This window comes from Symsagittifera roscoffensis, unplaced genomic scaffold (assembly GCF_963678635.1).
Source record: "Symsagittifera roscoffensis unplaced genomic scaffold, txSymRosc1.1 SCAFFOLD_402, whole genome shotgun sequence".
Taxonomy (NCBI): Eukaryota; Metazoa; Xenacoelomorpha; order Acoela; family Convolutidae; genus Symsagittifera; species Symsagittifera roscoffensis.
This window is the reverse complement of record NW_026970660.1, coordinates 1-24,758: the sequence shown is the minus strand read 5'-3', so window position 1 is coordinate 24,758 and position 24,758 is coordinate 1. Positions and strand designations below refer to the sequence as shown.

The 24,758-nt window shown below is 34.8% G+C and overlaps 1 protein-coding gene across 1 annotated transcript; it reads left to right on the top strand.

The window, feature by feature from the left end:
* Positions 1 to 5,563: 5,563 nt before the first annotated feature.
* LOC134855897 (exportin-1-like) lies at positions 5,564 to 23,944 on the top strand (the record flags this gene model as incomplete). Its single annotated transcript, XM_063872283.1, has 5 exons — positions 5,564 to 5,754; positions 15,293 to 15,947; positions 21,362 to 21,879; positions 23,347 to 23,584; positions 23,718 to 23,944. Coding segments are annotated over exons 1-5 (1,827 nt in total), but the record flags the coding sequence as incomplete, so codon positions are not given.
* Positions 23,945 to 24,758: the final 814 nt, after the last annotated feature.

Here is a 24,758-nt window from a genome sequence, read left to right as displayed (position 1 = left end):
TTCATTTTGTTCTCCTAAACTGCCCACTATGTTGTTTAAGGCTTCCTCTAGTGCCGCCCCGTTATCCATGAGTGGCGTCACATGTGGTGGTGTAACTCTGTCGGTCCCAGGTAGCTTCGTGCTGGTAGAGATCCGGGCCTTGACTCTCTGTCTTGACGTTTTATCATTATCTATTTCAGGATCCGCTAACGCGTTGCCTAGCCCTCCGGTTCTACTCTCTCCAGTTTGTGGCTCTGAACTTGTCCTAATCGCGAAGTCTTTTGACTGGCCTGGTGTGTTTGCCTCTTTGCTTATCGTTGTCACTACACCAAATTTATCCATAGTTCCAGTCTCTCTTCCGACGTGTGCCTCACTCTCCTGGATCGAACTATTGAGACTGACTTGAGATCCAAAGTCCCCTTGCTCCTCTTCATCCTCTTCCTCCTGGGACTCCCCATCGTTTCCTGCTCCTCCTCCCATGCTGAATGGAAAGATGTTTCCGAAGGTGTTCTTCATTCTTTCTGAGAACGATGATGAGGTTGTTTGTTTTCCAGTTCCGCTTGCCATCATAGTGTTGTCTGTCGGAGATCTTCTAGTTGCCGTTACTTCAGTTGAGATGTCGGACAGTTCCGACATCTCCTCTCGATCCAACGTCCCGGTGGAAGTGGCAAAATCATGGCCTTGTTCTACCGGAGTAGATTCACTCGCCAGCCTTCTGCCTCTCCCTTCCAGTCCATTTACTCCCTGGTTGTCGTTCATGGTATGGTCCGTATTGACCTCCACTTCTAACAGTTCTCTTCGCTCTTCTGAGGTCTTTTGACTTCTCGTTTCAACCATTCTGCCTGAAACCGTCCCCTTTTTATCGGACCGGGTTCGCTTGATCCAATCCACAAAAGGATCGGTCATCGTTTTTCTTTGCTTTTCAGGTATGAATTTCCTAGAGCTATTACCTCGTTTTGGTATCCTTGACTTGTCTAAACTCATTCTTTATTTGTCACTTTCCTATGCCTACTCTTGACTCAATTGTTAGAGACCTTATAGTTTTATTAACAATAATAATGACACAACACAATAAATTTCACCAGATTCTATTAAATAGTGACCACGAATCCCTGTATGTTGTCAGAGTACAGTTTGTATAAAATTTATTCACACTAGCCGATTATCGGTCCAAAGATCTGGAAACTAGCACAATATGATGTTATCAGTCAATTTAAAAGATAGTGTACTCACTACCCAATCAAGCTCAGTTTAGGTTGATTTAAAATCAAAAAACAAAAAAATATATATTGACACAATATGAATGTATATATAAAAAAAAACGTATGTGTCTTGTACTCTTAGTCAGTCGCAGTACAATAGTCGAACCTGTCTTTTAAAGAAAAAGCTTTCCCTGCTTGGTGCTGCACCAAACAGACAAAACTTTGAAGGCAGTTATTTTCTCAAGTGGGCGTCTATTGCACCCGCCGAGTACTGTGTTACCTATCTGCCTTCGGACTGCCCGAGCTAGACCTACTAAAATCCTCAGGGCAGTCACTTTTCCCAAAAACGTATTATGTCCAATCCACACCAATGAACCACGTTCTCTTTAATTTAGACTTAGTGTCGCGAATATCCGAGTTTGGACTTGTTTTGTATTAGTCTTGTTCTTATCGAAAGGCAAGTTACCAGCGCAGTCACTGATACCTAGCCTGTGTATTAATAACTTAATACTTCTCACTTTTTAGTCTTTCTTTCGTTCACCTAAGTCCTTAATAAAAAAAAATACCCCTCCGGATTGGCACAAATAGGACCCTTCCGGATTTGTCAGAATCTAGACCCCTCCGGATTTGGACCCCTCCGAATTAGCTCAAATAAGACCCCTCCGGATTCGGATCCCTCTTGAAAAAACTTCGACCCCTCCGGATTGGGAGCCCTCCGATTTTGTAAAAGTTGCTTTTAGGAGATTTCCTTTTTTCAACCTATACCCCTCCGAATACGTTCTCCGATGCAATTATGCTGTTTTAATTAACTGGGAAGGGTATAGGGTCCTTTCCTAGACCCCTCCGGATTGAAGTTAAGCCTCTTATTTGACAATTCACTCTAACGGTGAAGGGTCTTGTCGCTGGCCTAACTTTGGCTCGGTTAAGCTTTTGCGGTGACTTTTGCCCTCCCTCTACGTCTAGAATGGCCTAAAGTTACTTTACTCAACCGCTATTACCTTTTGGTAAGGGTATAAGGGCTTTTCAGAAAAATTTGTAAAACGTGAAGGGTGTACCCCTCCGGATTTGTGTAATTTGCTAAAAACAATCTCAAAAAATTTTCTCTCTCGCTTTTCCGAAAAATTTCTGATCCTATTAGTAAGCTCAGCTAATTTCTGATCTGTTGGTACCAAGATCAACTCGATATGATCAGTAGTTCCAAAGTTATTAACCAAAACGTCTTTTTTTCGAACTCAAAAAATTTTCTCTCTTATAGGTTCCGCCTAACTTTTTCCGCAAATCTGGTCCTTTCAACCTAAAAATTATTGATCCGAGCTCAGAAGGCCTATACTCTTCTAGTTCAATGCAAAAGACCCGATCTAAAACGCTATTGTAGAAAAATTTTGCGAAAAACTATGCTACCTGGACCCCTCCGGATTGATGAATCCACCAAATCAAACACGTTATGTTCGATTTCTCTGCAACCCGGAAGGCTTTCGGGTAGCGGATTTTAAGACTTGTAGATTCACTAGTGGACGTTGTCCGAACAACTATTTTTACTGTCATACCTCAAAAATTTCAAAAAATTTTCTAAATTTTTAGTGATTCTTACTATCAAAATTTGGGAAAATTTGGTTTTTTGTACCAAACTAGTTTTAACCACTTCCGAACTAAAGTTAACCGGTTCTACTTATTACAGTAGTGCAGTTACGATGTAACACACTAACTTAGCGCTTTTTTCCGTCTCAAAAAATATCGATATCTCAAAAATCGCGACTTGTGGGGGGATCAAAATATCGCAATTTTGACCCTAAAAACCGGTCAGTTCTCGTTGTTTTTGTCTGAAAATCGATATAAGACTATTAATATAGGCTATATAAGTAATAATATTAGGAATACTATACCCCTCCGGGTTTGTTTAATCTCCGAATTAAGGTGCTTAACTCGGATATTCGCAGTTCGGTGAAGGGTCACTACAGTGCAGCACTGTCGAGCCCCCCACAGATTACTATCTTACTTTTTGTACCAAAAGGGATACAAAACTTGTTAACGATACCCAACAGTCGATTGTAGTTGTCGTTGAGCCTCTTCCTGTTGTTCCCTGTACTGCTTGCCGGATCGGTCTTCACCCCGGACCCTTCCGAATTGAGCGCAAATCAGCTGACCCTTCCGGATTGGGCGCAATTTATCATTAACGTGCTTAAATGCTCAAATAACCCTACAGTACAAGCCCCACAAACGGGCTACAAAATTGATCGTAACGATCCTGACTGATATAAATGCCTGTAACAACAATATATCTATCAACAACAAACGGGGGGTTGAATCACATCTTGTCTGGGGGGATGATTTCTACTGATTTTTTACTTTTTTACTGTTTTTGGTTTTTTCGGTTATTTTTTATGTTTTTTGTTTTTCTTGGATACTATACTATTTTTTGTTTGGTTTTGCTTATATCTTTAAGTGTTTTTGGTCACAAACCACTCAGGGGATGAGGGGTTCGCGATTCCCCCCACCCTTCCTGGTTCGTGAATTTTCGGTCTTAACTAGGTTAAAAAACTATTCACGGCAATCCGGAAGGCTTCCGCGTTCCGAACTACCCTTCCGCCCCGGCGGTTTAGGCCTAATAAGGGCGTTAATGTGAGCATCCGCTCGGCGCGGAATGCTCGTTAACGGTTCTGCCGGTCATGATGTTAAAAAAGAATAACACCCAGGAGCGCCATAAAAACATACATGTAACATTCGCCCGGAAGATACATATCGACGGATAACAAAACTAAGTCTTAAGACGACTGGCTAGCGTCTAAACAGAGCCTTGCATGTTTTTCACCGTCTCTACCAAGCCAGTACTTTTCGGTGGTCTTTCTTACATCAGGCTGACAAAAACGTTACTGTTCTCCGACTTCGACCAGAACGCTCAAATTAACTAGATTACATGCAAAAATAGTGAGCTCATGGCTGGGTCTCAGTATCCCCAGACCACGAGGTCACTCCTAAAAACAGGGCTACTACTTATTATATTACTATTGTTTTTGTTCAGTGGATAAAAATCATCATCTCCATCGAAGATGGATCAACCCTTTCCCCCCTACTTCTAGCTCCTCATTCTTGTCAAAACGAATTAAGATCTTAATTAAATTCAAGTCAGGACATGACGGATGCTAAAATTCAATATAAGTTCATAAAAGTCCACGTCCCGAGACCCTTCCGGATTCTTGAATCCGGTGAATCAAGCTTCTTAATATCCAGTTCACAATAACTCGGAAGGCTGGGTTTTACCCTTCACCGTTGCTCGCAACGGCCTTGCAACTATTGTAACAGCACAATAGTTGCAACTCGGAACGTCCTCTGCTGTTCGGTAGTTCGTTGTAGTTTTTTAGTCTCGATTTCGTACTGTTCGTAATCGCAGATAACAGTTGTTCTGTTTTTTCTTGCTCTTTTTGCTAAAAATGGCCGTTTCTGACGTTTCTCAGAAATATGACGTCATAATTCGAATTTTTAAAAATTAGAATTCCAGAATCTTCTAGCCTTCACCGTTTGGCTAATCGTTCAAATAACGTCCTTATCCGTTCTAAATCGCCAATTCGGAAGGCTTGCTGCTAAAATACCGAATTCTGCAGAGACTGCATTTTGGCCATTCTGGTCGAATGTCACATAGATAAACGTTAACCAATTGTAAAACCTGTTTCCGGTATTTATATCAACGAGTTTTTACGGACGAAAAAAAACTTATTTTTTTGGACTGCTTTGACTGAACTCTTTTACCACTAGACTACAAAGTTTAAACGTTTATAATGCCTTTAAACGTCTTTTCGTTCAGAACATACGATCAAAACTGCCATTGATTTATTGTCGAACAGCAAATATTTAAATGAACGAAATAAAAATTATTTTTCGTTGAAAGATATAATACGGATAACATGAAAAACTTCAATTTTTAAAAGATCCCGGACCATGTTAACTTGGTGCTGAGTTCGAATTTTTCGCAGTGCTTAGCAAAATTAAATCAAACTGAACGCGAGATCCCTGACTACATAGAATGAGATATCAGATGATAAAATTAATCTCAATAACATTTTTTTATAGACGAGCAAAATTGAATTCAAGAGTTCTATTTTATTTTATAAGGAGATTCAACATTGGCAATCTATGGAAAGACCTCAACTTTCAATTGATTTAAGGAAACGCTCATACTGATGTGTATGTTGAAATAACTTTTATTAATTGTTATCACGTTTCCCATTTTCATTTGGCAATAAAAGTGTTTCTTTTTAAATTCACTTGATTCATTGAATTACTCTTAATGTACCAAAAAGTTCATGCTGTGGAGAAAATTAATTTTACCGACGGTCATTCGACAATTGAACAAAGTTCACAGTAGCAATGTTGATATTTTCAGTTGTTTATGCCCGAACCAGTCGTCTCAGTCAGTAGTGGCGCTAATCATGCCGCAAACCTCACCACATCGGCGAAAAGTCTTCTGGACTTTGAACAGAAACTTGACATCAGTTTACTCGATTCGGTCATCGACTGTATGTACCAGGGTGAATTACAGCAACAGAAAGCGGCTCAAGAAATCTTAACGACCCTCAAGGTTTGTATTTCGTATTCTGTTTTCAAATCTCGGAGTAATATTCGACCAATTTTTGACATTTGAAGACGAAGTGAAAATGATTGTAAGAAAAATGGCCTGCGTGATTAAAACACTACAGTCGATCAAAAAACCCCTTCCTATCAAAACAAGACTACTACTAATGAACGCACTCGTTATCAGTCACCTTCACTATCCTGCTATCCTTTTGAATGGAATTTCAATAAATTTGGTAATCTCATTAGAAAAGCAACTTAGCTGGGCAATTAAAACTGCTGTGATTGTGCAAAATTCGATTCATCTTCTGATCTCAAATTAAAACAATGTTTTACCAGTATTAATGTTTCTTGACTGGAAAGTAATTTGCCATTTCTGGAGAATAAAAAACCACTTATTAACAGCTTACGACAAATCTATTATATATTTAAATGCGGGCTTCACTATCTCGCCATGTTTAAGCTTTTTCAACGTATTATTTTTGCATGTTTAAGCTATATCGTATATTGCAATGATTAAGATTTTTTTTCGTTTTTCCAGTTTGATTTTAGTGGTTATTTTACCGAGTTTAAGTTAAGCAGCCCAATATTGAATTAGGGGTTGCGAATTTGGCCTCCAATTTTGAATGCCCGAATCATTTTAGTTAACGAGATAAGACGATTTTTGAGATTTTTTCAAAATTTTTTAGAAATTTCAAATAAGAAAATAATTTACAAAATTTGAAGTTCCCAACCCTGTAGTTGGGTGCTGTCGGAGTACTCTAAGGAGTTACAAATCTTGCCTCCAAATATGTCTGTTCAAATCCTTGTAGTTTTCGAGATATGACGTTTTTTGTGATTTTTTCAAAAAATTTTCAGAAAAATTTTTTTTTTCGCAAAATCTGAAATTTCCAACCCTGTAGTTGGGTCCTGTCAGAGTAATCTCAAAGATTGCGAATCTTGCCTCCAAATATGACTGCTCAATTGTAGTTTTCGAGATATGACGTTTTTTGTGATTTTTTCAAAACTTTTCTGAAATTTTTTTAAAATTATTATTAGTTTTTAAAAATCTGAAATTCCCAACCCTGTAGTTAGGTCCTGTCGGAGTACTCTAAGGAGCTACAAATCTTGCCTCCAAATATGACTGTTCAAATCCTTGTAGTTTTCGAGATATGACGTTTTTTGTGATTTTTTCTAAATTTTTCAGAAAACTTAAATTATTATTAGTTTTTTAAAAATCTGAAATTCTCAACCCTGTAGTTAGGTCCTGTCGGAGTACTCTCAAAGATTGCGAATCTTGCCTCCAAGTATGACTGCTCAATTCTTTGTAGTTTTCGAGATATGACGTTTTTTGCGATTTTTTCAAAATTTTTCAGAAAACTTGAGTTATTTCTATTCTTTAAAAATCTGAAATTCCCAACCTTGTAGTTAGGTCCTGTCAAAGTACTCTCAAGGATTGCGAATCTTGCCTCCAAATATCACTGCTCAATTCTTTGTAGTTTTCCAGATTTGACGTTTTTTGTGATTTTTTCAAAATTTTCAGAAAGTTTAAATTAATTATTTTTCAAAATTTGAAATTCTCAACTCTTTAGTTCGGTGTTATCAGGGTACTCTAAAGAGTTTCAAATCTTGCCACATGCGACTGCTAAACGCGACTGCTCAAATGCTTTTACTTTCCGAGATGTGACGTTTTTCGATTTTTTAAAAATTTCTCAAAGAACTTATCTACAAAGAAATTGAAAAAATTTGAAACTAACTTGATGAAGATACAACCTTATTTTCAGCGTACACCCAGGCGTCTCAAATCTTGCCTCCTAATATGAATGCTCAAATCCTTTTAGTTTCGAGATAGGACGTTTTTTTCAATTTTTTTTTCGGGAATCTTAGGTTTAAAAAAATTCACAAAATTTTGGATTCCTAACCCTATAGTAAGGTGCTCTCAGGGAGTCTCAGTGGTTGCAAATCTGACTTCCAAATTTCTCCAGAGGCCCAATAAGTTTTCGAGATGACGCTTTTAAAATGGGAATTTAAAAAAATTTAAAAGTTCGAAATTACCAAACCTGTAATTGGGTGCAGTCAGAGTACACTAAAAGTTTGCAGATGTTGTTTCCAATATATGCGGTTTTTTTCATGAGTTGTCGAAAAATTTCGAAGCACCGAAGGTGCGTTAATTGCTAGTTTCAATATGAAAACAATCACATAAACATGAACACAAGAATTAAAAAATTTTAGTTTGTCGAATGATTTAATGGGCAATACAACTACTTATAAAAAAATCAGTAACAATAGGATCAGGTTACATGGTGACCAAATTAATTTCAAGAATATCCTTACGTACAGAAAAGCAAAAACAACTTATAAGGATTATTATTTACTACTAATTAAAGAAGATTCAACAGTGGCAACCTATGGAAAAACTTCATTGAGATATTTTAAACTTCTTTAATGGAACTCTCGTAAGATAGTGATATTATCATTAATGCGTAAATTTGTAATTTTAAATTTGAGTGTATGTGACAATAATTATCATCATAATTTGACTTACACTTGTACATTTGAAAATAATTTCAACTGGCAAATATTGTGTTTTTTTTTCCAGTTCGCATTCTACCAACACATGAAAAAATTAGTTTCCACATAACTTTTGTCGTTAGGTATGAACAAAAAAGTTACTTAGACAACGCAGAATTAGTTATTCAAGAAATAAAACAGTTTCTTTGGCGTGAAATACAGCATCTCTAACGCTTCAAATGACATGCAGAATTTGGTTTTTAGTATCAGAAAACGGGTTATAGTTGTTTGCCCGAAAAATGGTCGTATTTATATACCCGACAAATTTTGACCAAAAAGAGGCATCGGGAAGCAATGTAATTAATAGGGTAAATTTTTGAGAAGTGACCCACAAGTCAATTCTACAGTGCTTCTTCATACACTTTTTGGAATTTTTGCGAACTTTTTGACTTTATGCGAAAACTACCCTGCCAATTCTCAGGTTGTCCAAAAAAAAAGATAAACAATAAAAGATCAGACTTCTTGTTATCAATCTGAGAAAAATACTGACTGCAAATACATGGATTTGGTTCTAGATTCTAACCTGTGATTTCCAACTGAAATCTAAAATTTGAAAAATTGGCTCAAGGAACTAAGACCATATATCTGTCCAATTTCATAACATCTGGCTACATTATCTTTGGTTGCCTTGCTTCACTGTTTAGCTTATACTTCCTAGATTATGCTGCAATTTTTTTGCAGCTCATTAATTTAGCTCTAATGATGTCTTTAGCAAAGCAGTTGAACTGGGAACTACAACGCACGTTTTTAAGATTCAATTTAGTCGTCCGCCGCTTTGTTTTAAACCAAGCCCTTTATCGGAATTGAAACAGAATTGACTTGAAATGTTTAACTTATCTATATCAATATCTTACTCTTAAGAGGAAAACTTTTGCAATCGCATGAAAGTTACATGTCGTGAGTTCTGTTTTCATAAGTAGATTTTGTACATCACAAATTAAGTTTGCCGAAGTTTGACGATGTTTAAAACGGTTTAAATAAATTTACATGTGTATTTGATTTGTGTTGTTTAGCCTTATGTTGATAGTCTTGTTCCGGGATCAATTTCATTGCGTTTTAATCCTGTGTATATTTCTTTTTTACTTATAATTACTTAAGCAACTAATCTTTATATATTAAATTCGATTTAATAAATTAAATGGTATCTATAGGTGGACTCGCGCATCCAATAACGCATGAAAATAAGTGTGTTTGATTTTTTTATTCAATTCATTTTTTTCCGATCAGTTCAATTCATTTCTACTGTTAAAAGAAAGGCAAACTCAACCATCGAACAGCAAGTGCAAAGGTCACGAAAAAACGTGATCAACTTCTAGTTTCTAAAGTGGATTTTAAATTAGATTTCCCGTAGGAATAAATTTTTTTATTATTTATCTTGTTCCAGGAGTATTTATTTGCATTTTAACCATGTTTATTTTTCATTTTACTAAATATTATTCAAGCAACCAGTCTAAAAGTTTGAACATATCTTTTTTGTACTTACTGTTTTGCTGCTTAGACTTTTAAATAGTTCTTGAAGTATTCTCTTTTCTCTAGGCAAAAAATCTCAAAAGGTGGAACTGACATAATGAATTCAAAAGCGCAATTTGACAATTTCGAATAAGTTTTGCATGGAATTTTTATTTTTTTTTGCGACCTTTGACTTCAATTTTGAAAGATTGTATTTTGCATGCAAATTTTTTGAAATAGTTAGGTTACCTTTTAAATTTGGTAGATTGCTTAATTTGAGTTATTTTAATCTAAGGCGTGTCAATTCTAATTTGTTCTCGAATTTCAAAGAGCTTTAAGGCCATAAATTTTTGCTTTGAAAATCGATATTTGAAGTTTAAAAAAAAATCAGCGCAATTTTTCTGTCGCCTTTCTACTTAATTTCATGATTTTCTGGCGCCGATAATGCACCATCTGATCGGGAGTAACTTGAATATGACGGCAAATATCATCATAATGTATCTGAGTGTAAGTTCTGAGTTCTTGGCCGGCTAGGAAAGAGTGCTTCAGTAAGAAGGCTCATCGCCAGTTGTCTTTGTACATCAACATTCACCGGACTTCTATCTTAGATCTGCAAATCAGCATGCGCTGCTGTCGAGCTTGAGACAAAAAAAAAAGATTTTTCGATTCTTTCTCAGTTCAGTGTTTCTTGAATCAAATTCGTTTTTCTCTCATTTAAATTCGTGCTACATTTTTCCTATACCAGCTGAAAGATATTGATACCCTGAACCCCGAAGTAAAAAAATTCAAAACTGATAAGTTTGTTTTCCTTAAATTGTGGGCGTTGAAAACTAACTTGAGGGGGCTCGGGAATTGATTCAAATTGAACTTATCCATTGAGCCTATTTGTTAATAATTGTATTCATAGGCGCAGATTTTAATTATTTACTGATCGCAGTGTTTTTTTTTGGTCTCAAAGCATTGGCAGTTTGGCGTGATCATAGTGTTTTAAGCAGTAGCTACCAAATTTTGTATCTTCCAGTCACACTTTGAGCTACTTTCTAGATTCTTTACATGAACTTACTTTCTTTCCTGCGAATCAGTTGAACTAAAATGCATCGAAATTGGCGCTCAAATTTTTTTAACGAAAAAAAGATGAACCGAATAAAGGATCAGACCTCTTGTTACCAATTTGAGAAAAAATCTGTCTGCAAATACATGGATTTGATTCTAGATTCTAATCTGTCATTTCAAACTGAAATTTAAAGTTTGCAAAAAATGGCTCAAGGAATTAAGACCATATATCTGTCCAATTTCACAACAACTGCCTGCATCATCTTCGGTTGCCTTGCTTCACTGTTTAGTTTATACCACTTAGATTATGCAGCAATTTTTTTGCGTAAAACCAAGTCCTTTATCGGAATTGAATTAGAATTGAATTGAAATGTTTAACTTATCTATATCAATATCTTACTCTTAAAAGGAAAGCTCTTGCAATTGCATTAAAATAAATTGTAAGTTTTGTTTTCTTAATTAGGTTTGTATATCTTTTTTTTCGAAGTCTGACGATGCTTAAAACGGTTTAAATATTTTTACATGTGTATTTGATTTGTGTTAATTAGTCTTAATTTGATGATCTTGTTCCGGGAGTATTTATTTGCATTTTAACCATGTTTTTTTTTTCATTTTACTAAATATTATTCAAGCAACGAGTCTAAAAGTTGGAACATATCTTTTTTGTACTTTACTGTTTTGCTGCATAGATTTTAATATGGTTCTTGAAATGTTCTATTTTCTTCAGGTAAAAAATCTCAAAAAGTGGAACTGACATAATTGATTCAAAAGCGCAATTTGACAATTTCGAAAAAATTTTGCTTGGAAAGTCTAATTTTTATACGACTTGTGACATCAATTTTGAAAAATCGTCTTTTGCATGCAACTTTTTTGAAATAGGTAGATCGCGTTTTTAATTTGGTAAGTTGTTCAACTTGAGTTGTTTTAATCTAAAAAGTGAATTCTAAATTGTTCTCGAAATTCAAAGAGCTTTAAGGCCACAAGTTTTTTAGCTTTGAATTTCGATATTTAAAGTTTTTCTTCAAAAAACAACTCATATTTTCTATATATTTGCTTTCATTGACTTTTTTCCAACTATTTATTGGTTAGTTTTTTTTCTACTAAATTTCGCGCTTTTTCCGGCGCCAACAATGCACGAACAGTGTGTTCGGGTGTAACTGGAATCGAAAGCGAATAACGTCGGATTAAATCTTTAAAATGATTTCGGATTAAATTGGAAAAATAAACCGGGCTCAAAACTCGATTCTAATTGAACTGAGGTAAGTCATTCTTTAATTATTTTAATAATAGGCGCAGAATTTAAACTTTTAAAAAATATATTTTGCTTGCTGTCCCCTGACTGATCAGTATTTTAAAATCATCGCCACTTTTGCGTGATCATAGTGGTTTAAGCAGTAGGTACCGAATTGTTCCAAACATTAAAAACCGATCTTCTTTCTTTATATATTAAGTTCGATTTAATAAATTAAATGGTATCTATAGGTGGACTCGCGCATCCAATAACGCATGAAAATAAGTGTGTTTGATTTTTTTATTCAATTCATTTTTTTCCGATCAGTTTAATTGATTTCTACTGTTAAAAGGATGGCAAACTCAACCATCGAACAGCAAATGCAAAGGTCGCGAAAAAACGTGATCAACTTCTAGTTTCTAAAGTGGATTTTAATTTAGATTTCCCGTAGGAATAAATGTTTTTTTATTCATCTAGTTCCAGGAGTATTTATTTGCATTTTAACCATGTTTATTTTTCATTTTACTAAATATTATTCAAGCAACCAGTCTCAATGTTTGAACATATCTTTTTTGTACTTTTTTGAACTGTTTTATTGCATAGACTTTAATATGGTTCTTAAAATGTTCTATTTCCTTCAGGTAAAAGATCTCAAAAAGTGGAACTGACATAATTGATTCAAAAGCGCCATTTGACAATTTCGAAAAAATTTTGCTTGGAAAGTCTAATTTTTATACGACTTGTGACATCAATTTTGAAAAATCGTCTTTTGCATGCAACTTTTTTGAAATAGGTAGATCGCGTTTTTAATTTGGTAAGTTGTTCAACTTGAGTTGTTTTAATCTAAAAAGTGAATTCTAAATTGTTCTCGAAATTCAAAGAGCTTTAAGGCCACAAGTTTTTTAGCTTTGAATTTCGATATTTAAAGTTTTTCTTCAAAAAACAACTCATATTTTCTATATATTTGCTTTCATTGACTTTTTTCCAACTATTTATTGGTTAGTTTTTTTTCTACTAAATTTCGCGCTTTTTCCGGCGCCAACAATGCACGAACAGTGTGTTCGGGTGTAACTGGAATCGAAAGCGAATAACGTCGGATTAAATCTTTAAAATAATTTCGGATTAAATTGGAAAAATAAACCGGGCTCAAAACTCGATTCTAATTGAACTGAGGTAAATCATTCTTTAATTATTTTAATAATAGGCGCAGAATTTAAATTTTTAAAAAATATATTTTGCTTGCTGTCCCCTGACTGATCAGTATTTTAAAATCATCGCCACTTTTGCGTGATCATAGTGGTTTAAGCAGTAGGTACCGAATTGTTCCAAACATTAAAAACCGATCTTCTTTCTTTATATATTAAATTCGATTTAATAAATTAAATGGTATCTATAGGTGGACTCGCGCATCCAATAACGCATGAAAATAAGTGTGTTTGATTTTTTTATTCAATTAATTTTTTTCCAATCAGTTCAATTGATTTCTACTGTTAAAAGGAAGGCAAACTCAACCATCGAACAGCAAGTGCAAAGGTCGCGAAAAAACGTGATCAACTTCTAGTTTCTAAAGTGGATTTTAAATTAGATTTCCCGTAGGAATTAATTTTTTTTTATTCATCTAGTTCTCTCTCAAATTGTGTTAATTTTATCAAAATCGTCGATGATTAATTGTTCTTGGAAATCGAAGGGCTTCCAGGCCTATTTTTTCAATCTTTGAAATTCAAAATTTGTGAAGTTTTTTCAAAACAATTTAGTGTTTTTTTTCTGTTTCTTTGCGTTTCTGACTCTTTTCCAACTGTGTTGGCGGAGTGCAGCTTCGCGTCAGCGTTCATTGAATGTTGTTTTTGTTGCTTACACGCGCGAGCTTGATAGGGTAATTTTATCCTTTTTTTCTCACAAATAACTCAGTGCCAGCTTATTCGTTTATTAGTCTTGTGACCGACTTTCTTATACCACTTTGAACATGATATAAACGCCTTGAGCTCAAATATAAAAAGATTTTTAACCTGTAAGCTTTGTTGAAATTTGTCGGTTAAAAAATGGTTACTTACTATTTTGCTGGACTTAACATCGCAGTTTTTTTTATCTTATCCATGATGCTGAACGCTAAGTGCGACTTATTTGAGAGTTAATCCAAATTTCGACGCGTTCGAGTAATTATTCCAAATTGAGTTGGAATATTTATTTGAATATTTATTCCAATTGAGTTGGAGGCCAGTTGACTGTTCTGAACTAGACACAAATTTATGCTTTGGTGCTTGGTTTGGTTTTTCCGATTTTCGATTAAAGGATGTTATATTTGTTCTCTGTTTATTTTTTCCTTCTGGCAAATTTTGGCTTCTTACCAAGCAATTTTTGTCATACTTATTTGAAACCAGCTGAAAGGTGTTATTAACATGACCTCAAAATTGTTTAATTATTACAGCGCTTAAAATTTTTCAAAAATTTTCACAATAGAATGCACTTTTTTCCTAACCTGTTGTGGTGGTACATTTTATACAAGAAATTCCAGATTAGTTATTTCTTTGTCGAATAAAATACATTAAACACCCTAAAGGATAGTTGCAACAATCACTGTTTTATTCTTATACGCAGAGTCTTGTTGGTACGATCACGCTTCTGGCAACTCTATTTTCAGCTGATTTTGGGTATTTCGATGATGGAGTAGTTCGAATTCCAATAAATGTTGATGAAAATGGTTTTCATGGCTAATTTGAAACTAGTTAAACCGGAGGACGAGTTTTGAACTGATATTTAGCTATGACGACCTGACTCTCAGTATTTTTAATTAATTCAAACCCCTCTCATCAATTAAAAACTACAAAGTATGAACGAAAGATCAGAAAAACTTAAAAATTAAAACCTTTTTGTTGTGTTCAATTTGCTCTGCAAAAATAAGCGGCATCGGAACAACCAACCTGTGCTACTGGCACAGCAACCGGCCATATATGGTACTTCTTGGAGATGGTTTCCGTCCAGGACCTGTTTCTGTATTTTCTCAAATTTTCAGTTTGCCAATGTAGTATCTCTGCCATTTTCGGCTTCAGCGCTTCGAAGAACTTACATGTTTCATCGTACAACATAAGTATGATGAATGATTTAAAATTTTCTTAAACGGTTGTAGTTTTATCAACGAAAGGTCACACATGAAAGATGAGTGGAATTCAAAGAGCTATAAGGTCAAACATGTTTCTTTTTCTTCAGAAAACCAGGACTTAACTGTCTGTTGGCTTTTTTTCTTGTTATATTTGTGACATTTTAGGAGCATCCTGATGCTTGGACAAGGGTAGATACAATTTTGGAGTTTTCTCAGAATCTGCAGACCAAATACTACGCCTTACAGATACTCGAAAACGTGATTAAATGCAGATGGAAAGCACTCCCTCGACAACAGTGCGAAGGGATCCAAAAGTATATTGTTGGCTTGATCATAAAACACTCATCAACAGCAGAGAGCTTAGAAAAAGAGAGAGTGTACATTGGAAAGTTGAACATGATTTTGGTCCAGATTCTGAAATACGAATGGCCGAAGAACTGGCCATCTTTCATATCTGATATTGTGATGTCTAGTCGGACAAATGAGTATCTCTGTCAAAACAATATGGTCATTTTGAAGCTTCTTAGCGAAGAGGTTTTTGACTTTAGCATAGGAGCGATGACACAAATGAAAGCCAAACACCTCAAAGACAGCATGTGCGCTGAATTTGGACAAATATTCCAGCTCTGCCAGTTTGTTCTAGAAAATTCCAGTACGGTGTCTCTGATCGATGCTACTTTAAATACATTGCTAAAATTTTTGAATTGGATACCATTGGGATACATTTTTGAGACGAACTTAATCTCGACCCTAATTTACAAGTATTTCCTAGTGCCAGAGTTCAGAAATGTCACGCTGAAGTGTCTCACTGAGATAGCAGGTAAGTTAGAAAAGATATCTGCTAATTAAGTGGTTTTTAATAATTAGATGATAGATATGTTTCGTAGAATGACAACTCGCGCACCGAAAGGCATTTCGTACCATAAGACAAAACGATCTCGATTAGCAGCAAACACTGATTCACGCGCAATGTACCACTCATGCCAAATGTAAGAGCAGCGAATGAAGCGGAGCACGCGGTCGCTAGTTGCCAATGACGAGAACCTAAATTTTCAATTTTTGCCAGTTGTCGCTTTCCTTAAATTTGGCCGGTTGAAAGTTTTTGCCAGTTGTCTTTTGCCCCGAGTTGTCGCAGCTCCGTAAAGTTAAATTCAAATAATGGCTTTTTAACCTAGCGAGTAGCAAGAGCACTGCAACCAAGTACTAGATTTTTTTCGCTGAAAAATTTTAACAAAATTCATTCACAATGGTTAACTTATATTAAATTCAAATTCGAAGATTGATTTTGACCATTAGGCGCGAAGGAAACGCCGCGGCTTGAAATGGCAAATTATAGCGTTTCGAATCCGGACGGGACTTGCAATTTTCGCAATGTTGCAACTTTCAGTTTTTAAAAAATCAAAATGCGCATTCTGTTACACATGCGATTAGCGACACTTAATCTTTTTTTCTTTTGACGACTGTAATTTCATGAATAAACATAGTTTGAGTTTAGTTGGGTTTTACTTTTGCGATAAGCAGGGGTATTGCAATCGGGTACTAAATTTGTTTTCCCTTAAACAACTTTGTTCACAGAATGGTCATTTTACTAAGAATGATGATTCTCACTTCTAACATGCTCAAATTCAAGACATTTAAATAAAACTACCATCATTTGACTAGTAGTTTGGTAAAGACTGTTTCAGGTTTTAATCAATTTTCAAAAATAAAATCCCCGAATTTTTTTTTCGGGCTTGGTTTTTTGTCTTAGTTTCTGTCGATTTATTTTCAGTTCTTTCTAAACTCACATTTTTTATCCTGTAGGTTCTTTTTGGCTTTTTATTGGCCTACTTTTTAAAGCATGTGTTTTTTCCAATTGAAACAATTTTTTACTATAACTGAAAGAAAGCTCAGTAATTTGTAAATTTACCAAGTGTGATTTTGTGTATTTTTTTTCATTTTTTTAAACATATTTAAGCAGATTGTTATTTCGGCCTAGTCATTTAATTACGTCATTTGGGAACTCAAATAAGTGGAGCCGTTTTTTTTTATTTCAAAAGGTTTATACGCTTGAATTGTTAATGCGCAAGAATTATTGCTTTATTGTTTTTGTTTCAATGTTATTTTTGTTTCAAGATATTTTCCTGTGGACAAATTTTGTTTCAAATATGTAGAGTTTGAAGTTGCCGTATGATTAAACCTTGACAACTTTCAGGACACTTAGCAGATGATTTAGAGGAAATGCGGCTGTCTTTGCAACCCAAGTTTTGAGTTTTGGTGGGACCGTATTTTTCTGTATGCATGAAAATGACAAAAATGCCCGGGCGAATTAGAATTTTCGGACTTGGTTGGTTTGCTAGTTTTTTATCGCTTTTATTTCCCATGCGTGGAATATTTATTCTGATTTATACTATGTTTTCTGTAATTGACAGTCTTCATTTTGTTTGGTATGTTTACCAGCTCAGATTTTGATTAGGTTGTTTTTTCTTTTTTAAAAAAAAAACGTCTAACGTAAGTGGATAGTTTGAATACGGGTGGGATTTTTTGGATTTTTCGTGACACAATTAGTTTTTCCGAGTTTTTTGTCCGTTTTTAACAGTTGATGATAGTAGCGAAGACTCATACATAAGTCTTGGTGATTTTAGTGTTTGTCTTTTTAAAGGAAGTCTTAAATTTTGTTCACACTGGTTTATAAAAAGGAAGACAAAACTTACTCGAACAGCAAAAGTGTAAAGATCACAAAAAACGTGATCGACTTCTAATTTCCAAAGTTTATTTTTAGATTTCCCAGTGGAATAAAAATTTTCTATTAATCCAGTTTTCTCAATTGGTTAATTTTCTCAAATTGTCTTCTTAAATTGTTCTAGAAATTCCAAATGCTTTAATGCCATCTATTTTTTTTTGAATTTCTCGTAAAACAGTCAGTTTTTTGTTTCCTTGCGTTTATGGCGTTCCGATTGTCTGTTGGCTATGTTTTATTTATCAGCTCCAAATTAATCGGCATTGTTTATGAGATGAGTGTTGACCGAGTTAATACTTTTAGTTTTTCACCATGTTTTTTGAAAACTATTCGTGACTTTTTGAGACGTTTTTTTTAAAAACCTACTTGCTACAAAGTTTTGAAAAAAAAACAAACGAACAAAAAATAGCTATTATAATTATCAACCAAGAAATTTACATGAATATTTTCAGTTTTTATTGGCGTGCGCACGGTTTCCCCAAAGGCTATAATATATTTTCTCGTCTGGAATGCTGTCGGCTTAGTTTCCGCTCCTAATCGACAAAGTTTCCCAAAAAGGCAGTTTGAAAGCTGATCTAGCAGACGTGTGCGTGCGCTCATTTGACTTTTAAACTTTCCCGAAAATTACAGAACCGAAAATCAAAACTTTACTAATCGGTCCAGAAGCAGCTTCAGCAAAGCACACAAATAATTTGTTCCAAAAGCGTCAATCGGCTAAATTTCTCAAAATAGGTTTTTTTGAAAGAATTTTGGGAATGGGTGTGCATGCGAATGAAAACTTGGATTGTTTACCTAAATGCGGAAAATGCCTTTTTTGGATAAAGGTTTTTCAATTTTCCACTGACATAGGTCTTGATAATTTTTTTAATTGGTTTTTTTTTCCGTAAAAGGTTTCAATATGTTCCTATAACTATGGAAGTGCATTCATACATATTGATGCTATTATTATTGCTTTTAGGTATATATGCATTTTTTGAGTTCAATTCAAATCCATTTACAAAAAAATTGGTATATTGCGCTCTCTAATTGCAAAAGCAGAACTGGCAGGAAAAATGAGATCGATTTCTGAAAGTGTCGAAAGTGGATTTTGAATTTTAGATTTTCCAGCGGAATGAAAAAATTACCCATTTTTGAAGTTTTCTTAAATTGGGTTAATTTTATCAAAGTGTCAGCCAGAAATTGTTCCTAAAACTGAAAGAGCCTTAGCTGGGAAAAACTTGGAAGTTGACAAATGTTTTTTTTCGGTTTCCTTACACTTTTCCAATCCTCTGTTGGCCATGTTCATTTTTGAATTCCTTGATAATACCTACTTTTAGTTCGACCTCAATTTTCATTTTGAAAAAAATTCCTTGATAAGACCTAGTTTTGATTCGCGCTCTCATCTCAACCACCAACTAAGATTTTGCTAATGTAGATTCGGGTCTGCTTAAGCAATTTTTCAGTGTAACATGATTATCTATACTATATTTAAATGCTAGTGACAGCTATCTCCCATGTTTAAGCATAATAATTTTGCATGTTCATCGAAAGAATTTTTTCATGTTTAAGCTAAATCATATATTGCAATGCGTAAGAAAATTTTTTATTTAGTTTTCCGCAAGGTCATTAATTTATTAGTAATTTTTTACGAGGCCAAATTAAGTCTGGCTACCCGTCTCCTAATTTTTTTTATTTTTCTTCTATCAAATCTTTTATATATTTAAATGCGGGCTTCACTATCTCGACATGTTTCAGCTTTTTCAACGTAATTTTTTTTACATCTTGAACAAAAGAATTTTTTCACGTTTAAGTTATATCGTATATTGCAATGGTTAAGGCTTTTTCCATTTTCCCGTTTAAATTCAGTTTTTAATTCATTAAGTTTGTAATTAGCCACCCAATAGTTGGATGCTCTCGGAGTTTTCCCAGGTTTTGCGATTCTGACCTCCATATATGAATAACCAAATCCTTGTAGTTCGAGATATGACGTTTTTTTTAAGATTTCCAAAAAAAAAAATTCAGAAAATTTAGATATAAAAAAATCACAAAATTTGATATTTCCATCTCGGCGGTGAGGCTCTGTCAGGGTACTCTCAGGAGTTGCAATTTTTGCCTCCAAATATGACTGCTCAAATCCTTGTAGTTTTCGAGATATTACGTTTTTTATGATTTTCTCCGAAATTTTCAAAAAAAAAAAAAATAGATGTTAAAAAGGTCCAAAACTTTGAAGATCTCAATCCTGTTATTGGAATCTGTGAGGGTACTCTCATGAGGTTGCAAATCTTGCCTGAATATGTCTGCTCAAAACTTTCTACTTTTCGAGATATGTCGTTTTTTAGGATTTTTTTTAGGAGAACTTGGGTATAATTTTTTTTATAAAACTTGAAATTACCATCTCTGTAGTGAGGCGCTTTCAGGGTACTCTCAGGAGTTGTGAATTTTGCCTCCAAATATGACTGCTCAAAACCTTGCAGTTTTCCAGACATGACGTTTTTTTGTGATTTTTTTTTAAAAAAATTTTGAAAATTAAATTGATTTTTTTTTTCAAAGTTTGAAATTCTTAACCTGTAGTTGGGCGCTGTCAGAGTAATCTCAGGAGTTGCAAATTCGGCCTCCAATTGAGAATGCTCATTTTTTTTTAGTGCAACAGATACGACGATTTTTGTGATTTTCTTAGGAAATTTTCAGAAATCTCAAATTACAAAATAGTTCACTAAAGGTAAATTCCCAACCCTGTAGTTGTGTGCTGTCAGAGTGCCTTCAAAGATTGCGATTATTGCCATCTAATAAGACTGCTCAAATCTTGGTAGTTTTCGAGATGTGAAATTTTTTCTGGTTTTCAAAAAAATACCTCTTTAGAATACTTAAGGTGGAGTTTCTCAAATTTGAATTTCCCAACGGTGTACTTGGGTACTGTAAGAGTACTCTCAGGAGTTGAAAATCTTGCGTCCAAATGCGACTGCTCAATTGCTTTTAGCTTCCCAGATGTGACGTTTCTTAGATCATTTTAAATTTTTCGAAGAACTTAAATAAAACTTTACAAAATTTCATGGTTCTTCAAAATTTGTATAAAAAACTTTGAATAAAATTTTTGCAAAGTTTGTAATTACGAACTCTGAAATTGGGTGCTGTCAAAGCACACTCAAAGAATGCAGATCTTATTTCCAATATATGCGGCTTATCATGAGTACCGGAGGTGCGTTTTACGCTAGTATGATTTCATTTGATTACGAAAAAAAAACATTTTCACGAATATTTTTTTTCTCGGTTATTGAAGTCATGAAAGATTTGGTAATAGAGTCTATGTCAACGGATGGATTATCTTCGATCTAGATTTTAAGTTGAACTTTTGCGAAATAAAAGAAATTTATAAAAAATATTTTATCGTTTTTATCATATAAATGAAATAGTCATTCGTTTTTGAATCTTAAGTGTTGCGAAGCTCTACTTCGGGTTTTTGTTTATACTTGAAATCAGAATTGAATTAGAGCGAATATTTCGCCAAAAAAAATTACAACTATCAAAGTTTTGTTTAGGAATTAACGTGAAGGAGCAATACGACCAGCAATTCATTGCGCTTTTCAACCTAACGGTTTCGCAACTGAAAGAAATCCTGCCGCCCTCGATCAACCTGAAAGAAGGCTATGCGAAGGGAAAGGACGAAGAACAGCAGTTCATTCAGAACCTTAGTTTGTTCCTCAGTACCTTCCTGAAAGAACATGGACAGCTTGTTGAGAAAAAAGATAAATGCAAAGAACACTTGTCGGCGGCTTTGAAATATTTAGTCGAGTGCTCGACAGTCGATGATACGGAGATTTTCAAAATTTGTCTGGAGTATTGGTTCTCGCTGACGTGCGAACTGTACCGAGAGAATCCCTTTCCAACTGGAGCCAGTCCGGTTTTCGCTATGGGAGACTACCACCCAATGAGAAGGAATTTCTACTCGGATATTTTGACCGCTGTGCGGTATATCATGATCAGCAAGATGGCCAAACCAGAAGAGGTTTTAGTGGTAGAGAACGATCAAGGGGAGCTTGTCAGAGAGTTCATGAAGGTATGAGAATTGATGTAGCAAAGCCAGAAAGAAATATTGTTTAGTTATTCTAAAAAAGTTTTTCTTTTATCATTATCTTTCTCGATAAACTAAGCGATAAATATTACTAATAGCATTAAATTTATGAGTGTGAAGGATATAATAGAGAGTTAATCTTTGCCCACTAGGATTTTACTCGCGTAATTGTTTGTTTTATAAGTAATAGAGGAGGGCGAAGTTGAAGTAGATCAGAGAAGTGGCTAGTTATGCAGCCGAAAATAAAACCTAATTGGTTCGGGTCCGACCATTTTCCGCTCTCGTTGCTTCAGGATGATACAATAATTACCAACCTAAACTTTAGCCAAAAATTTTCTGATGGATTTTCAATAAGATGTGAGCAGCTCTTAAACGCGAAGAGCTGAAAAAAAATCTTATTTTCTTCCTCATAAAAAAACAGTTTCGCATACTGTAAATGAAGTTTTGTTGTGTTGTAGTTTAAACTCACCAAGTAATAAATTTAAGAGTAAAAAAAGCAAAAATTGGGCTTGTTTAAATTAGTTCCAATTGTATGGAAGAAAAAGAGTTACTCCTTCTCAATACCAATTAAGTTCAACAGAAATTAGCATCAAGATTTATAATTATTTGACAGATGAGGCTGTAAACGACTGAAGGCATATTCCATGCCTAATTGTTGCCTACTTTGGATGATTTAAAATATAACGCGGATAGCCGGTTGCTGTGCCAGTAGCACAGAATGTTCCGACCATATTCATAAAAACTACAAATAAAAGTTCTTCAAATGGGTGTCGTTTTTTTTTGTACGTGGTGTGATGAGAATACTATACATACGCGTAGAAATTTAGTAAATTAGGCGTAATCGGGAACAGCTGTCTTCAAAAAAACCACAGAAAAAAAATGAAAAAAGATTTTTTTAAAATAAAATTTTTTCCTTTTGCACTATAATTATATTAAAAAAAAATTGCCAGATAAAGCTTTCAAAACTAGTTTCGGCTTGGAAAATTTAAATTTTTCAAGCCTAAATGACCAATGTAACAAGTTATCGTCACTTTATTTGGTTGAAATTAGCCGATAAACCAAAAACTGCGAATAGGTTTTTCTCGACTGGGAGATTTTTTGGAAATTTAATGTTGTTTAAATCACGACTGAAAGGGTTTTTATACAATATATCACACTCAACTTAGTCCAATGATTGTTTGCGGTAAGTGGTTTTGCTTGAAAAAAAAGAGAAAAAAAAAACAAAACACCCGAATATAAAACTCGTCCTTTTCAATGGTCAGAACCATAAATAAATTTCATAAACCAAAATTATTTGCTCTAAAATGATGATTTTTTACGAGATACATTACAATCGCTCATCACACGAGAAGTAGTTTAGCTAGTAAATTCTATTGTAAAGTTTGATGACTTTAAACAGAAAATTTAGGGAAAAATTTTCACATTCTTTTCTTCGTTTTCTTTCGTTATCAGGACACGGACTCGATTAACCTTTACAAGTCGATGCGAGAGACTCTCGTATACTTGACCCACTTGGATGTGATGGACACTGAGCGAATACTGACGGAGAAGTTGGGCAAACAGGTGGACGGTACTGAGTGGAGCTGGAAGAACCTGAACACTCTCTGCTGGGCTATTGGGTCCATCAGTGGCGCCATGCACGAGGAGGATGAGAAGCGTTTCCTCGTCATCGTCATCAAAGATCTTCTTGGTTCGTTCCATTTATGACACAGTTTAGGAAAATGCTTAACTTGAAATCTGAACAAAACTGTTTCGAGTACAGCAAATGTTCAAGTGTCCAGAAACAAGTGTAAGTATTTGGTCCAATGTTGACGCATTTGCAGGTCTGTGTGAGCAGAAGCGAGGCAAAGACAACAAGGCGGTCGTGGCCACGAATATCATGTACATAGTGGGCCAATACCCTAGATTCCTGAGAGCCCACTGGAAGTTCCTGCGCACAGTCGTTAACAAACTGTTTGAGTTCATGCACGAGACTCACGAGGGAGTGCAGGACATGGCATGCGACACACTCATCAAAATCGCTCACAAGTGTAGACGACATTTTGTCCAGGTGAGAAACCAGCAATCAGTGATCTCAAGAATTTTAAATGACTAAACAAGAATAGCCTGTTGCTGTGCAGCTAGCACTCAATGTTCCGATCATATCAAGTTAAGTAAAGCAAATAAAAATTGAAAAATAATGTTGAAACAAATTTTCTAACATCAATTTTTTTGTTTCGTTTTTGGCCATAGGAGGGGATTGAACTATGTAACAAGCTGCAAGTATGAGATACAAATAGCTAGAATATCCTATAGTTTGTGGTAGAATTAGATGAAGTTATCAGCCTTTCCTTCAATTCATCAAATCCGCAATGTAAATTACGCATAACATGAAAAGCGTAGAAGTTATTACCAGTTTTTCTCGACACGTACATTTTTTTCGAATTACGATCAATAGGGTCATGAGAAGATTTCGTTTTCCTTCAACCTTTAGAGTGACCAATATGAGAACCTTCTGAGCTACTTGTACAGCGATTGACGATTCTTGTTTTTGTCAGGAGTTGGGTAGCTTTATGATTCGAGGTTACTGACTGACCTCATTTAGATAAGCATGTCTAGTTTTGAGGATTTTGAGATCAGATTTACTGTCATTCTCTTACGGATGTTTCTAATTTGCACTTCCGGATTTCCGAAAAAAATGCAGATCTAGTATGCAGATAAGAGGATATTAATCCAATTTTTTGAGGCAATTTATTGTTTTATTTTTCGAGTTAAGAAAAATTATGCTAATTCTAAGTTCTCGGTTTGTATGTTGCGAAAAGCTAAGGGATTGCAATCGGGTAAGAGATTTGTTTGGATCTTGTTAAGTATGCCCTCCCCCCTTT